A 15,505-nucleotide genomic window follows, 5' to 3' on the forward strand; every position below is an offset into this window, starting at 1 on the left:
AAGATTTGTTTTGGAGAGAAAAGCCGACGCGAACCATCAAACGGCCATTACATCGCGACGTTTGATAAGATGCTTTGCGCAAGTGAGTGACGATGTTTCTCAATTCAATTGGAAGTATCTGACGCGTTTTTCAGTTTCGGGAGAAGCTCCCCAGGAGCCCGTTGCCTCAAAGAAGTCGGGTAGGTAGTCGCGCGCTGCGCCCGACAGATGTGGCTGGCTAACAACGAATAGGCACCGTCTTCGAGAAGCGCTTGATCGAGAAGTACATCGAAGAGAACGGCACAGAGCCCGTCACCGGCGAAGCCTTGACGGCCGACGATCTCCTCCCGTTGACCCAGTCGCACATCGTCCGACCTCGACCCCCGACCCTTACCTCCATCCCAGCGCTGCTGGCGACCTTCCAGAACGAGTGGGATGCGCTAGCTCTGGAGACATTCAACTTGAAGGAGCAGCTGGCAAGAACGAGAGAGGAGCTCGCTACGGCTCTGTACCAACACGATGCCGCCGTCAGAGTTATCGCCAGATTGACAAAAGAGAGGGATGAGGCCAGAGAGGCGCTGTCCAAGGTCAGCGTCACCGCTGGTGCTACAAATGGAGATGCAATGGCTATCGACTCTGCCGAAACCCTTCCCGAAGAGCTGGCCGAGAAGGTCAGCGCCAAGCATCAAGAGTATGTCTTTCCAAGGATGAGTGTATTGCTACGGTTGACTGACACTTTGCAGGCTGTCCAAGGGTCGCAAGAAGCGTCCAGTTCCTGAGGGCTGGGCTACCCCCGATGATATCGCCTCCTTGGACACTGTGGCCTCCACATCGACATCCCTTTCGCAAGCCTCCTCTCTTGCCCTCGAGGGTAGTTATGCTGCCGTTGGTGCCCGTGATGGACAAGCGGCGATATACTCAGTCGAAGCGCAGCAGGTTGAACGCCAGGTTGCAGTCAATGAGCCTGTTCTCGATTCTGCCTGGACTGGAAGCAAGCTCATCTTTGCCACGAGCAAGGGGTCCGTCAAGATTTTTGAGGGCGGTGCGGAAATCGCGTCGCTCTCTGAGCACGCTGGACCTGCCACGTCGCTCAGCGTTCACCCCACGGGTGAGCTGCTTGCTTCCGTTGGTTCGGATAAGAGCATTGCATTTTACGATATTCACGCTCTGAGAAGAGTCAGCAGGGCATACACAGACGCCTGTAAGTTGTTGGCCCATCGCATAACTCTTTGCGCCCACCACTGACTGCCGCAGCTTTGACATCCTCTGCTTTCCACCCCGACGGCCACCTCTTCGCCGCTGGTACGGTTTCCGGCGAGATCAAGCTCTTCCACACGACAAGCCTCGAGTTCGCCACTGCGTTCTCTCTTGGCGCGCCCGTTGAGGCTGTGACTTTCTCAGAAAACGGATTCTGGCTGGCGGCTACGGCGAAGGGCCAGAGCTCGGTTACAATTTTCGACTTGCGCAAAGAGGGAGACGCTGCTAGAGCCAAGACGCTGGAGACGGGCGGACCTGTCCAGTCTTTGGCGTGGGACTATACCGGCCAGTTCCTTGCCACTGGCGGTGCGGGAGGTGTCACTGTTCAGCAATACATCAAGAGCTCCAAGGCATGGTCGGAGCCTTTCAGGAGTTCCGTTGCGGCGGCGTCTGTGAAATGGGGCCCTGGAGCCAAGCAGCTGGTTTCTGTCAATGAGGATGGCGTCGTTTCTGTGTTTGGAGTTAAGGCGGAATAAAAAGTAGCTGGAGGTATCCGGATTTGCCGCATGTGTATTATAGGCAGTAATGGGGCGGACAAGTCTATCAAAATGATATCCGACGTCTTGGGCTCATATTGGATGTACAAGGAGTGTTGTTTGTCGGGGTAATAGCCTCGATTTTGTCTTGCGACGGAGCGCATTTGCCGGGCATTGGCCGTCGCCATGTGTCGATCTTGGTGCGCAGTAATTCCCCGGGCCTACCTAGGCACCTTGGTTGAGAACAGCCCAGCATCTAACATAACTCTCGCCCCCAGTGAACCACCACCGAGACGATTACACACTCAGTGAGTTATTAAGGCAGTAACCTTTCCTGGGGGCCAAGGTATGACATAAGCACCGTAGGCCTAACGCCAATTTGCACCGTCATTGTGATGGGCGCTGTCAAGGTTCTTCGCTTAGCGACATCCCTTCGGCAGGCAGGTACCCACGTTCCCTGTTGGCGCAGAGGGGTCCAGCTTATCGGGTTCAATCGCCCCTGCACCGTGTGAGCTTATCTAAGTCGTTCAGTGTCGGGTGCTCCGTCCATCCATTCGGATCTAAACAACATTAACGCAACCGCCACCAACAACACCTCTCACCCAGCCTGGAGGCAATCTCGAGGCTGCGTGCACTTTGTCCACCAGACTTGCTCTCAACAGCAACACCATACCCCCGACAACTTCGCCGCCTCCGCAGCTGGGAATCCGATCGCGCACGACTTTGCCCACGGGATGGTCGCACAACTTTCGCGCCCGTCGTAGGAGATTCACTCCTACCTACCCTATTTCTCCACCGAGAAGCCGCGACTCAGCGCCACGATCCATACCTGACGTACAGAGGTACGCCTCACAGCTACCTGTGGCCTGGATCTCCCTGGACCTTGCTCTGCGCATTTTTGACGACACGGTTTGTTCGTGCGCACCTTTCTGTTCGCATTACTTGGGCTTAGGACACTAACACATCTCTAGCGCCAACCCACCAGGCTTGGAACTGGATCATGAGTCTAGATACTTCGCCTGAACCTTCTTCGCCTGAACCCTTCTCCTCCGATATCGATATCCCAGCAGTCGACGACGACGACATTCAGGCCTACAACGAATTCTTTGCCGCTGCTGAGGACTTGGTCTCTGAGCATTCCGACCACAACTCCAATCCCTCCGATCGACTCGGTCCGCGTTCGCCCTCCTTCGACTCTGAAGCTGACGCACAACACGATTGGGACCCGGAGGAGCTGTCCGAATCTCCAGAGCCGCTTTCAGACCTAGACACATCACCCTCTCGGGACTCGTCAGCTGACCCATACGCCGACTTGTTTTCTCGTCCCGATTCCTACCCTTTGTCCCCTGATCTCGAAGGCGAGCTCGAGCTTGCCCTTCTTGCCGAATTAGACGAGCTTGACGATCGACTGCCGCCCCTCATAGAACACAGAGCACAACGACTCAACCGCCCCGGCAATATGGCAGCACCAAGACAGGCCAACGCCGCGAACGGCGCAGGTGCAGGTCCCGATGTGCTGGTCGACTTGGAACTGTACTTTAGGCAGGAGCGACCCCAACGCAGAGCTCAGCAGAACCAGCAAGGCCCAGCTGATGTAATCGACCTCACGAACGAGCCAGACAGTCCCGTTCAATCCCATGCGCCACGACCAAGCGTGAATCCTCGACGGCAGAATTCGCAGGGACGCAACCCTCCAGCACTTGCACGAAGCGACAGCAGCATCCTCGCCGGCAACGCACCCAACGTGATTGACCTTACGGATGACTCTCCCGAAGTCCCGCGCCGCCGACCCGACAGACAGTTGCCTCCAATTCCAGGGAGAAATCGGGAGCACAGAGACCGAGGCGGTTTCATGCCTTACAACCCGGCGAGCGCATTCAGTGGTCTGGCTGCGGGACTAAGGAGACACCTGTACCCACTCCGTCTATTTCCCGCTCAAGAGGAGGACGTTCAGCTTCTCGGCATTTTGCATAATCGGATCAACCCAGGCGACCTTAATAACCCGCTCGGGAACATTCAGCTGCAGTACGAGCATAACGCTTTCGACCGCGCGGAATCCCCAAAACCCGTACACCAGCCTCCGCCTCCTGCGAAGCCAGGTTACACGAGAGACACAGGCTCTGACATGGTCGTGATATGTCCGTGCTGCAACGAAGAGCTCGCTTACGATCCCGACGTCCCCGCGAGCGAAAGTCATCCATCACGCAAGGGCAAGCGGCAGCGTAGCGAGCACCACTTCTGGGCCCTAAAGGATTGTGGACATGTAAGATGTCCCGCCCCATATGCAGAGAATCTAGGTTGAGACTGACTTCATTTAGGTGTACTGTGAGGAATGTTTCGAGAACCGCAAACCAACGGCCAAGCGCCGAAACACGGGCTTACCATCCAACCCCGAGGGTAAGATCATTTGCTCGGTCGATGGATGTGACACTCAAGCTGGGAACAAGGGCTCTTGGGTTGGTATTTATCTCTGATTATCGCGGCGATGATCGCAAGGATTGTTGGCTTGGCAGCCACAGGCAGAGGGTTGGCGTCATCCGGGTTAGCGGGATGCATTGGCTCGGCGTTTGAATTGGGAGGTTGGCTTCACTGGAACGGAGATTCCCCCGATCATGGTATAGGTTTGACTTTGCGTTGCTTTACACGCTGCATGGGCGTCAGTGGTTTCCACGGGGCTATCAGTATCAGATGAGATCCTCAAAGGCTTAGGAAACCGAGAGATACATGACAGAGATCCACATTACATAGCTTTAGGCCTCGGTCACTCTGAGGTTATTGTGTATGGAGTCCACCAGGGCTAAATCTGATTATGATATCCTTAACCAGGATGAATATACCATATGGTATCATGTCGCTGAAATTCATGCTATTCATTCCAAGACTCACTCGTGTCCTGCTTGTTCTAAGGGTACAAAACGCCTGCACCACCGTCCCCTGAAATGCTCAATGTTATCGTTTATAATACTTGTCCGTTGTCAAAATGCTGCTATGTCTCACGGGGCCCCTAAACGCCTTGATAATGCTTTTCCATGCGTCTCAAAAGTCATCCAAGTCGTCATCCCAATCAATAGCCGCCAAGTCCATTTCAATCAGGGGTGATGGTTGGTACTCGGGACCTCCCAGCGAACCTCCGGAGGACGGTTCACTATCCACCTTCGCCGGGGACTCTATCTCCAACACTTCCTGCGACGACATCATCAAGTCCTGAGTACAAATCAGGGGAAAGAAGTCGTCGAATACGGGTTTCGCGGCGGCCGGAGGCTTCGGCTGAGGAATGCGGTTGCGACTGATTTCCTGTAGAATGCCCCTGGGTTTGGGCGTTATCGGTGTCCTGTGCAGGTGGTCGTTTCTGGTGGGTTTTGTTGTCGTCTGGCCGTATTCTCTGAAAGGTGTAGGTTTCGTAGGGGCCGGGCGCGCGAAAGGTGCTCGACCCGGCAAGCCCCTGTTTGGTTTCTCTGTATAGCGTTGATTCCCTCGTTGCTTGGGATCAGGTGTCTGAAATTTGGCAGTGGTAGGCAGTTCTGTCTGTGGCGTGTGGTGCACGCTGGTGAAGCGAGCGCTGGACGGCTTTGCAGTTGGTCTAGAGTTTCTTGAGCTTTTGTGAGACTCGACGACACCCTCAGTACGAGGTTTCTTGGCCTGATGTGATGCCATATCGCTGATCACCGGCCGGGCCGGAACATGCCGTTGCGTTCGCTCTGGTAGACTATTTTCCAAGCTGGTAAACCGAGGAGACTCGTATTCCTTGAGAGAAGATTGGGCGAAGGCCTGTGAATTCTCATCAGGCTCATCATCCTCGAGTTCCAGGGCCAACTGCGAAGCTGTCAGAAAGACGTCGTCGAAGCAGTCCTGGATAATGGCCTGGGTGCTCGGCGGCGGCCTCTGAGGCGACAACTCCTGCGGTGATGGCGCCTGCGAAGAGCGCACTTTCGGGGGAGTCATTCGCGATCGAGGAATTGGAGGAGGGGGCATATTCGGCGGCGGCATCAGACAAGTAGATCGTTGCGGCGAGGGTATTGGTGGCGGAGGCATCTTTGACGGCTCAACTGCTTGCCTTCGCTCAACCGGCACCTGCTTAACCAGGCCATGCTGAACTGGCTCCTGCTCATTGCATCTCTGCTCCATCTGCCCCTCTGCAACTCGTTTAATCCCAGAGATTGAAGTCTCAGCCGGGGTTAGTTCGAGCGAAATTGGCGGTTTCAAGGGCTTTCCCTCGCTTTTCTTTCCATCTGTGGACTTGGGTGTTGGCGCACGTGGCCCGAGAGGCTTCTGGTCTCCTAGTTGAGCCGTGTCTGCCTTTTTCTTGACAGCTTCCAGACAAACATTTTCTTGCTTGACCGAGTCTTGTTTCTCTTGCTTAACGGGCTTAGGATGTGTGGGCTGCTGGCCTGGCAAGAGTCCTTTGGGCATCATGAATCGTTTCGTTCTTGACTTTGGAGGTGGTTTCGGTGGATTCTCCACAGGTGTGGGATGAGTAGAACCAGCCTGAGCCGGTTTAATTACCGGCACTTTAAACACAGGAGGCGGCTGTGGTGCTTGTACGGGATTTGTCTTCAACACTAGCGGGGTCTTGAACTGAGACGTCGTGGGCGCAGAAGGTTTTGACTTGAACTTTTGAGAGGGACGAGGTGGCGGCGGCATAGAAACCCGGCGCTCCTGAGAAGCCGCACTTCGGGGCGAGCGTATCGACTGGCTGCTGGTGGGAGCATGATCTGCCAACTTGGTCGCGGTGGCGACGTTGGGTTTCTCGGTTTCGGGGATCGGCTCACCCGACGAGTCCCTCTTTCTGCTCGTCCCATTCCCACGTACGAATCTTGCGATAGTATCTTGACTGGGACGACAATCAACTAGGGGTTGTCCTTGTCGTCGTCGGTTCTCGCGGGCCTCCTCTTCCTTTGCCTTCTTTCGATCTCGTGCCTGTTTTGCCTTGACAGCAGCGCGTTCCCGCTCCAGCTCTTTCTTGATCTCCTCTTGCCTCTCCTTCTCCCACTTTCGTTGCTCGGCTTTCGATCGTCGAGGAACCTTGTTCGCTTGCTTGTAGAGCTTCTGGGCCTGCTTCGACGTCATGGGCGGCCTACTCGGAGCACCGCCTGGAGCGCCATTCGAGATCACGCTGAAGGTGTTTTGATGCGTCGCCATGATGACGATACTCTTCTCGGAGACATCGTCAAGGGGAGAGGCGGTGCTGGATCCAGCAGAGAGTGCGATGGTCGGTTAAGAAGCAGCCCGATGCCGTCGAGATGGAAGGCCAGGCCGTCACTCGTTATGGCGGGGCAATCAACACCGAAGGCAATGTGACTCCAGTGAGACAATGGAAAGCGCGACGCGTCGGGGGAATTGAGCCACGTGATATTTTATTCAAGCCACACCGCAACGGTTCCCGGCGCAGATTAGCGCCACGCGGGGTACCTATCGGCTGGCACGCGCCACAAATCGCGGGGCCTTAATTTTTTTTTTCTGCAGCACTGCTTTTTCACAATTCGCAGCGCATACCGGCCGATTCTTTTTCGACACTAATTATCCCCCAAAGAACTGCATAATGTCGAAGCGCGCTGCCGACGTCGAAATGGGTGATGCCCCCCTCAAGGGTGGCGATCGCCCTGAAGGCATGGAGATTGACGACAAGGACCCCGGCATGGGCGAGTTCGAGGACGAATTCGAGGACGAGTTCGAGAGCGAGAGTGAGGATGGCATCATGGAGGCTGGTGTTGACGGACGCCCAGATGCCGAGAGAGAAGCCGAGGAGAAGGAGGGTAAGAAGTTTGCGATCCCCTCGACCGTCCACAGACTGACAGATCAGGCGCAATGGAGGTTGACCAAGGCACATTCATCGTCGGACGTAACAAGCTCGAACCCGGCCAGTCGCTTGCGCCAGACCCATCTACCTACCAGATGCTGCACAACATCAGCACTCCTTGGCCGTGTCTTTCCTTCGATATCCTGCGAGACAGCCTTGGCGACAACCGCAAGGTCTACCCCGCCACCATGTACTCCGTCGCCGGTACACAAGCAGAGAACGCCAAAGCGAACGACAACGAGCTATTGGTCATGAAGTTCAGCGGCTTGAGCCGCATGGAGAGGGGCGAGGAGGACTCCGATGATGATGAAGACGACGACGACGACGACGAGGACTCCGACCCCATTCTCGAACACAAGGCGATCCCCCTGAACTCGACCACGAACCGAGTTCGCGCCCACCAGATCCCCAACCAAGATCCTACCAAGCCCCCTACGACCCTTACCGCGACCATGACCGAATCTTCCAACGTCTTCATTCATGACGTTACTCCTCACCTCTACTCCTTCGACAACCCGGGCACCACCATCACCGCCCAACAGAACAAGCCAGTCTCTACTATCCGCGCCCACAAGGCCGAGGGTTACGCAGTGGACTGGTCCCCTCTTGTCCCTGGTGGCAAGCTCTTGACCGGTGACAACGACGGTCTTATCTACGTCACAACACGCACCGACGGCGGCGGTTTCGTCACCGACACCAGGCCATTCCAGGGCCACACCAGCTCCGTTGAGGAGATCCAGTGGAGTCCCTCCGAACAGTCCGTCTTCTCGTCCGCCTCGAGCGACGGCACCATTCGCGTTTGGGACGTGCGCAGCAAGAGCAGGAAGCCTGCGTTGACGATGCAGGTCAGCTCGGCCGATGTCAACGTCATGTCGTGGTCGAAGTTGACAACGCATCTCCTCGCCTCTGGCGATGACAACGGCGAGTTTGCCGTTTGGGATTTGCGCCAGTGGAAGCAGAGCTCGACGTCCGCCAAGGACAAGCCCTCTCCCATCGCCAGCTTCAACTACCACAAGGAGCAGATCACGAGCGTCGAGTGGCACCCCACGGACGACAGCATCGTCGCTGTTGCGGCGGCCGATAACACCGTCACGCTGTGGGACTTGGCTGTCGAGCTCGACGACGAGGAGAGCAAGGACACTGGCGGTGTCAAGGACGTACCGCCTCAACTGCTGTTTGTGCACTACCTGTCCAACGTCAAGGAGCTGCACTGGCACCCTCAGATCACTGGCAGCTTGGTAGCTACCGGAGATGAGTTTAGTGTCTTCCGTACGATTAGCGTTTAGACGAATGTGGATAGTCAAAAATATGGGATACCAAAAGTTTGTTTGTTAAAGAGAAGCGAGCATCGTCTGTGGTGCGTGAACATTTATCTGGCCTGTCTCGGTCGCTACACGTGGATGTCAAGACTCTTGGGTTCTGTGAGTTCGGCCGGGCAGCGAGCCGATTGGAAGATCTCGATGCGGCTTGCTTGGTTGCACGAAGCCCTGAAGAGCCTCGTATAACCCTGGCAACTCGATGTTTGCACCCGGGTATTACTCCGATAGTCACATGGTGGGCTTATTTTGGGAGCTTCGGTGAGGCTGCCTCGCCGAGCTCGCAAGACAGGGGCGTCATGATGGTGCGAGGAAGTGAAGCTTGCGGCATTTCATCGGCCGTTCGCAAAGATTGTGGGAAATATTGCATCTCCGCTGGCGCATCGTGAGTTGTTTAGCTTCAGCTTTGGTGTACCACCTGCCAAGAGCGCAAGAGGGTTTCTCACAGACGTGATGGAGGATATAAGGGGCGAGGGACCCCCGCCAACAGCAGTCTGAGGCCCCGGACAAATCAAGAGATTCGGAAACTTCACAGCTATCACCTCATTCTCGCCATCAACGTCAACATGCGCAACTTCTTGGGTTTTCTCCTTCTGCCAGGCCTGGCTCTCGGCAGTCCGGTCCTCCAAGCCCAAGAGCCAATCTTCGAGATTCACCAAATGTTTGCCGGTGGCAAGACGCCGGCAGAAGGAAGCTTGTTCGTACATTTTAGCTCAGTTGTCGATGGTTCAAATGACTGACATCATATCTCTATAGTGCCCAATTCACCATCAGGCCGACCCCCAGCTCTGGCCTTGTGCTGTGCCGGGTAGACATGCCCGCGTCGCGCATAGTTCCTACAGTCACAGAGACAGTCTGCAAAGATCCAATCGAGCACACTACCGCGAACCAAATCACCTTCAGCCTCACACCGATGGGCGACGGCATGCATTTCAACGTCTGGTATGCCTTCACGAGCCATGGCGCGCTACACGGAGAGAGGCACTTTGGGCCGAAGGAGTTTGACAACGTGACGCTGTCTGATGGCAGGGGCTGGGTTGTTTCTTACGTCGGAGAACATTGGTTCAACGTGACCACCAAGACTGTCATGAGAAGCCCTGCGAAGGAGCTGGGAACGAAGATCGAAGAGAGCCATGCATAGACAACAGTCTAGAGCAAAGTTTTGTGCGAGGAGCTTGACGGGTATGAGAACTCATGGAATTATGAGGATTTCGGAACGAGTCTTTCTGGTATGGAGAGGGCCTAAAGGTCTGCGGTTGAGCCTCCGTAAGAGTGTATCTGAGCAGTTTAGTAAACGAAGGCTCAAGTAGGAGCTTTTTTTCACTCACAGTCTGATCGTAACACCCTGCCGGCGTCTGGTACAAGTAAGCACCCGTGTTGATAAACACTTCCTGGTTCTCGCAGACAAGCCAGGCAGCCAGGTTAGGGCGGTTAATATCCGGAGTGCTCCATGTAAGTGTATCGCCCTGGAAGGCGAACGTGCCGTACGTGTTCTTGGTGGTCGCAAACCACGTCTCGAGCTTCCGCTGGGTCTTGTCTGCAGGGTTCTCGACGTTGAGGTACAGCGAAGACGATCCAGTGAGGTGGACCAGTTGACCATCCTCAATCTTGAACTGACCGGCGGTGCTGGGCGAATCGAGATAGGCCTTGCTGGGCGTCCCCGTCGGCTTGGCTTGAAGGTAGCTATGGTAGTTTGGCGAGGCGACCGCACGAATCCAATACCAACCCGAGACAAGGGTCGTGGGGACGGAACCGCCGCCGCCAGCTGCTGTTGTCGTCACTGTCACAAAAGTCGTCGTAGCACGGGTACTGGTGCCAGTTACGGCTGGTGTGCTTGAGACTCTGGCCGATGTGGTTGTTGGTGTGCTTGATCCCGGGATACACTGGCTGTAGTAAGGGCTATTAATGGTCAGTGATTGAATACTTCTCGTGGACAGAGGCCTTTACTTCAAGACTGAGCAAGTGTATCCGCTCACGCAAGAAGTTGCGCCGGTCCAATTCTGCCCTCCACCTGTCGCCATATTAGTGCTGATGTTTTGGAACCAAAGGCAATGCAGACTGACATTGTCCCCATGCCGGAGCAGTGCTCTGGGCTTGAACCGAAGCCAACAGTAACAAGCCAGAAGCCAGGAGATTCATCACGCCCATCTTGAAGATGGTTTGTTGACAGAGATTGAGAATGGGTTTCTACAGCAGCTGACGACCTTGGCGATCAAACCAAGCATCAATGCCAAGTTTAAGAGTTTAAATACTAAAGCTGTGCCAAGAGAAAACGGTTGCGTTGCATTCCCTTCCGGAAAAGCCCCAATCGGCTGGACAATTTAACGGAAGCTACCTTTCCTCTCCTTGACTGCAATTTGGTTCGTTCAATCAGAATGAGCAAAACGACCCTCGCCAACTCAGATACTAGTGTCCGTTGGGACAACGGCGCACCAGGTATATTAATTGCACCTTTCAAGGTAGCAACGCACGCCGGATGTAGGCCTGAACCAGAACAAAACCAGGAGGGAAAGATTTATGCGGAGTGAGTCCGGACGTCGGCTAAGTGGGCTTCGCGGAGGTCAGGCTCCGGATCTCAATCGGTCAGCCCGGACGACGCCGACTGCACATGATGCCCATTGAACTTGAGCCACGTGACCAGAATTTGTAAGACAGAAACACATTTGATGCGCATGAATCTTCATGATGAGTGTATGGAAAGAGCTTTGCCATCTGGGCGAGTGCGAATGATAAGGATTATTGGGACGACACGGACTAAAGATTGACTTGTGATTATGGAGACGACTGGGAACCAGATTCTTGAACAGGAAGATGAAAGATTCAAGCTGACGCCCGAGCGATAAAGCCACTGAGGACATCAAGCAAGAAAGGGTCCAGTCCCATAACCTCCGCCCCATGACACAAAAGATGCCAAAATTCAGTCCGGTCATCGCCGCCGGCTTCCAAAGCTCCAATACAATTTCCACCACCGGTGGCCCCCGCGACAAAGGTCAACGTCAACAGGACCCAGCCAATGGCGTCTTCGGCGCATGTGCTTCCAGAAGGCTGGCGGAACTCGATCGTTCGCCCATTTTCGTTCCCGAGAAGACGAGCAAAGTTCCACTTGTAGACCTTTCCGTGGACGAAATCCTTTTTTCTGCCGTGGGCCCGGCCGTACGCGCTTGAGGCGGGGAAGATGCACATCGCCTCGACGACGGCGCATGTGCCGCGCTGCGAGGCCGTGTCGAGGATATCCCAACAATCTTCCATGGTCTGACAGCGTGCCATAATTGGATTCCAGCGGTTGCTTTGGCACCAATATGCTGATTCTCTGTCAGCGGGCACCAAGGCGTCGAAGCATGCCTCGTAGGTCAGAATTGCCTTGGACAGGGCGGCTAGCTGATACGGCGAGAAGTCCTGGCCGTCTTGGCTGATGTGGACGTGGGTGCTGCACTGCGGAATATTTTGGATCGATGAATGCTTCTGGATGGCGGAAAAAATGTTGCCCGTGTCTGCCAGCCAGAGGGAATCGAGGCTGAATATAGGAGACACCAGTTCAAGTGCCCCTGGATCAACGGTCAGTCTTTTCTCATCGTCTCGGATACCCTTTACAAACAGTTGTTCTTGGATGGATGTTGAGGGATGGTGATCTCCTGAACAATGGACCATTTGCGGTAGTTTGGGTCTACCTTTTCCTTGACCTGGTTGTTGACCCCCTTTTTGGTGAGACGGGCGCTGGTGTCTTGGGCCATGGTAAGCCACGTTTTGTGCTTCTTGCTACTGTTGAACGAGAGTTCGAGCTCGAAACCAAAGTTCAACGATTGATAAGCAGCCATTATTGGATATTTCAAGAGACGTTAAGTTTGAATACGACAAGAGCTGATTGTAGAGACACACGATGGTCATCACACTCAAGCTGAACAGCGGCCAGGGACATTATATGAACTCGCCGACCACCCCGGATATATCCAACCTCGGAGCGTCGCTAATGTCGACACTTGAGTCGCCCAATCCTGTTTCAAGACATGAATTACCTACGATGCTCGTCTCGCGTTTGCTGAACAGCCAGCGCCAGTCTCCTGATCTACAGAGTCTCTTCCGGAAAGGAGGTTACAGCCAACCTCCTATCGACCTCTAAGACCATGGTATTGTATGGAATCCAGACCAAGTTTTCTGTTTCATAGGCTCACAACCATCATTCTCCATGAGAGGCATCGCGAGACGCTCGCCGCCGGCGCTTGAGGCAGGAGAAACTCTGCCATGGACACTTGAATGTCACCCCTAAGCTTCCAGCCAGCTTGTACCGACTGTAGAGGTGGGGGCCGGCGAGGCCAGAAGCACTAAGCCTTGCGGTCATCGAATGAGATTACGTCTTTGACACTTGGAAGCGCCTCCGTCATTTAGAGATAGCCTGATCTCCAGGCACATCCACTTGGCGAGAGATGTCTACAGGGACCAGGCTGGGCCAGGCCGCGGATAGTTCAAGTATACATGGGCGTCAGCTCGAAGGTCTCGAGGGCCGGCTTGCTCGCGCTAATATAGGCGCCGATGAGGGTCGTGAAGGTGTGAAAGGCCTGCGTGGAGGGGCGGCGAGAGCCATGGATGAGGTTGGAGCTGGGGGCGGGCGGGCGCTTTGGGGATGGGGGGGATTACGACCTTTGCGAGACATTCCATGGGGTCATCTGACGCCGGGACAAAGGAGGCTGAGAGGCTGTTGGTTCATTCTTCCGACTTCTTGTTTGCAAGACTTATTGGTAAAATGGCCCGAGAACTGAAATAGAACCTGATGGGTCGGCCGAGGTTTACGTTGTGTGGCGTGGCCACATCGCTTGACGATGGCCGTCCACAGACCCGGACTCTGTGAGGTTTGTGTGTCCCCCCGCAGTTGGGGCCTTCACCCTCACCAGCTTTGCGCTTGCAAAACAGAACCTCCAGGGCGGCTGTTTGGTCAACCTTGGACCATATCCAGGAGAAGTGGTGCGCCGATGACGGAAGTACGGATCCATCGTCGACAGGATGTTAGTGGATGGGCGCATAATGAAGGCAAGTTGGATGGGGAAGTGAGGGGGAATGAGAAGTCGTTATCGCAGTGCCGGAATGAGATATCGACTGGGATGGTGCGTAGTGGATGGTGAGGATCGCAGTTGAGATCGAGAGATGGCCTGGCGGTCTCTGGTGCTGGTATCCCTCCTCTGTCAAGACGGCGGTTGTACTGTCGCATAGTCGAGTAAAGGCGCCCTTCCGGCTTGACCATCAAGATCGGCAATACCTTAGTATTGTGACCAGCTATGCGTAGATCGATGCACAAGACCGTCGAGATCCAGTGACTTGGGTCGCATGCAGAAGGCGCCGGTTCGGCGGCCTGTACCAGGGAGGGGTGTGGAACTGCGCCTGCGATCTTGGAGAACACATGCAGACGGCCGCATGAGGTACAGGAGAATACCCTCGTTGAGCCTGTCAGAGCGAAGGATGGAAAGTGACAAATGCTCTTTTGTGTGTTTCTCGAGCCTCTGTAGGTGTTCCGCGTGGATTACGGATGTTGGGTGGCCAATGACGGAAGCTTCAGGGAGCCAATAGCGCCTTCCCTGGGCGAGAGCACCTGGAAGGTTCCTCGGCGGCTGACCCCACCTGCAGTCGCTGGAAATGGAAGCTGACAATTGCGACTTTTCAATGGATTTTTATTTTTTGAAGTCACATCGCGACGGCCATGATCAAACTCACATAACCCCAGTGAACATATAAACGCCACACAGAGAGCCACGGGATCTTGCTTCTCACCATTGAAACCCCAAACTGAACTGCGCACCCACAAAGCCACACAGCAGCAGCGACATCCAAAATGGTCGTCATCCACGCTTCCAACCTCGCCGACTTTGACCGGCTCAAGTCCGCCAACACGTACCTCGTTGCCGACTTCTACGCAGACTGGTGCGGGCCCTGCCATCAAATCAAGCCCATGTACGAGAACCTCGCCAACACCCACGGCCAACCGGGCCATTTGGTCTTTGTCAAAGTCAATGTCGACTCTGCGACCGACGTCGCCCGCCGCTACGGCGTGACCGCCATGCCCACCTTCATGTTCTTCGAGAACGGTCAGCCTTACAACGGCGGGCGCGCCACCATCCGCGGCGCTGATCCGCGGAGCTTGACCACTACCGTCCAGGAACTGGGCCAGTTGGCGAAAAAGAAGGCTGCCGACGACACCGCCGCGGCCGTCAAGAAGGCCGAGGCCGAGAGGAAGAGGAAGGAGGCCGAAGAAGCCGAGAAGAAGCCTGACGACGGGTCCACGGTGTCTGGGGGGTACACCCTCGGCGGGCAAAGTGGGAAGAGGTCCGACTGGAAAATGTCTCTGAGGTGAGACGTCTCATTGTGGCCTCCAAATTGATTTCACAAGTTTAAGAGCAAAACAGCATGGGAGGAGTCTCGGTAGATACCAAAGTAAATTAAATGCATACGTCTTGAGGAAACTTTTCATGTACTCCAATCCTGAGCCTGCGCCTATCGTTGCTTGTTACATCTCCCCCCCCCAGATCGCCTTGAATAAAAACAAAACAAGATAAAATGCCAAATATATGCATGTATGCTGTTGTTCGTCCCTTTCTCTCTCTTCAGCCGTTACGGGGGTATATGGTATCTTGTTCATGACTAATGCGCCTCGTCAAGTTGTGCCCAGAACATCAAATCCAAGTAGACACTCATTC

General features: G+C 54.9%; 9 protein-coding genes across 9 annotated transcripts; 5 read left to right on the forward strand and 4 right to left on the reverse strand.

Moving 5' to 3' along the window:
• Positions 1-69: 69 nt before the first annotated feature.
• On the forward strand, positions 70-1,712 carry COL26b_008458 (uncharacterized protein; the record flags this gene model as incomplete). The annotated part of the gene is made up of 5 exons (XM_053181216.1): positions 70-82; positions 135-179; positions 232-670; positions 723-1,180; positions 1,234-1,712. 5 exons carry the CDS (start codon positions 70-72, stop codon positions 1,710-1,712), a joined length of 1,434 nt encoding a protein of 477 aa, XP_053034836.1.
• Positions 1,713-2,712: 1,000 nt separating this feature from the next.
• Positions 2,713-4,186, forward strand: COL26b_008459 (uncharacterized protein; the record flags this gene model as incomplete). The annotated part of the gene is made up of 2 exons (XM_053181217.1): positions 2,713-3,975; positions 4,031-4,186. 2 exons carry the CDS (start codon positions 2,713-2,715, stop codon positions 4,184-4,186), a joined length of 1,419 nt encoding a protein of 472 aa, XP_053034837.1.
• Positions 4,187-4,748: 562 nt separating this feature from the next.
• COL26b_008460 (uncharacterized protein) lies at positions 4,749-5,654 on the reverse strand (the record flags this gene model as incomplete). The annotated part of the gene is made up of 1 exon (XM_053181218.1): positions 4,749-5,654. The coding sequence occupies one exon, from the start codon at positions 5,652-5,654 to the stop codon at positions 4,749-4,751; it is 906 nt and encodes a 301-aa protein (XP_053034838.1).
• Positions 5,655-6,477: 823 nt separating this feature from the next.
• Positions 6,478-6,851, reverse strand: COL26b_008461 (uncharacterized protein; the record flags this gene model as incomplete). The annotated part of the gene is given in 2 exon segments (XM_053181219.1): positions 6,478-6,543; positions 6,561-6,851. 2 exon segments carry the CDS (start codon positions 6,849-6,851, stop codon positions 6,478-6,480), a joined length of 357 nt encoding a protein of 118 aa, XP_053034839.1.
• A 400-nt stretch (positions 6,852-7,251) lies between these two features.
• COL26b_008462 (uncharacterized protein) lies at positions 7,252-8,795 on the forward strand (the record flags this gene model as incomplete). The annotated part of the gene is made up of 2 exons (XM_053181220.1): positions 7,252-7,465; positions 7,513-8,795. 2 exons carry the CDS (start codon positions 7,252-7,254, stop codon positions 8,793-8,795), a joined length of 1,497 nt encoding a protein of 498 aa, XP_053034840.1.
• A 596-nt stretch (positions 8,796-9,391) lies between these two features.
• COL26b_008463 (uncharacterized protein) lies at positions 9,392-9,966 on the forward strand (the record flags this gene model as incomplete). The annotated part of the gene is made up of 2 exons (XM_053181221.1): positions 9,392-9,522; positions 9,582-9,966. 2 exons carry the CDS (start codon positions 9,392-9,394, stop codon positions 9,964-9,966), a joined length of 516 nt encoding a protein of 171 aa, XP_053034841.1.
• Positions 9,967-10,067: 101 nt separating this feature from the next.
• On the reverse strand, positions 10,068-10,973 carry COL26b_008464 (uncharacterized protein; the record flags this gene model as incomplete). Its single annotated transcript, XM_053181222.1, has 4 exons — positions 10,068-10,103; positions 10,154-10,508; positions 10,552-10,708; positions 10,889-10,973. 4 exons carry the CDS (start codon positions 10,971-10,973, stop codon positions 10,068-10,070), a joined length of 633 nt encoding a protein of 210 aa, XP_053034842.1.
• Positions 10,974-11,645: 672 nt separating this feature from the next.
• COL26b_008465 (uncharacterized protein) lies at positions 11,646-12,640 on the reverse strand (the record flags this gene model as incomplete). The annotated part of the gene is made up of 2 exons (XM_053181223.1): positions 11,646-12,370; positions 12,421-12,640. The coding sequence occupies 2 exons, from the start codon at positions 12,638-12,640 to the stop codon at positions 11,646-11,648; spliced, it is 945 nt and encodes a 314-aa protein (XP_053034843.1).
• A 2,003-nt stretch (positions 12,641-14,643) lies between these two features.
• COL26b_008466 (uncharacterized protein) lies at positions 14,644-15,162 on the forward strand (the record flags this gene model as incomplete). Its single annotated transcript, XM_053181224.1, has 1 exon — positions 14,644-15,162. One exon carries the CDS (start codon positions 14,644-14,646, stop codon positions 15,160-15,162), a length of 519 nt encoding a protein of 172 aa, XP_053034844.1.
• Positions 15,163-15,505: the final 343 nt, after the last annotated feature.

Source organism: Colletotrichum chrysophilum (assembly GCF_026319265.1).
Source record: "Colletotrichum chrysophilum strain AFK26 chromosome Unknown scaffold_74, whole genome shotgun sequence".
Lineage (NCBI taxonomy): Eukaryota > Fungi > Ascomycota > Sordariomycetes > Glomerellales > Glomerellaceae > Colletotrichum > Colletotrichum chrysophilum.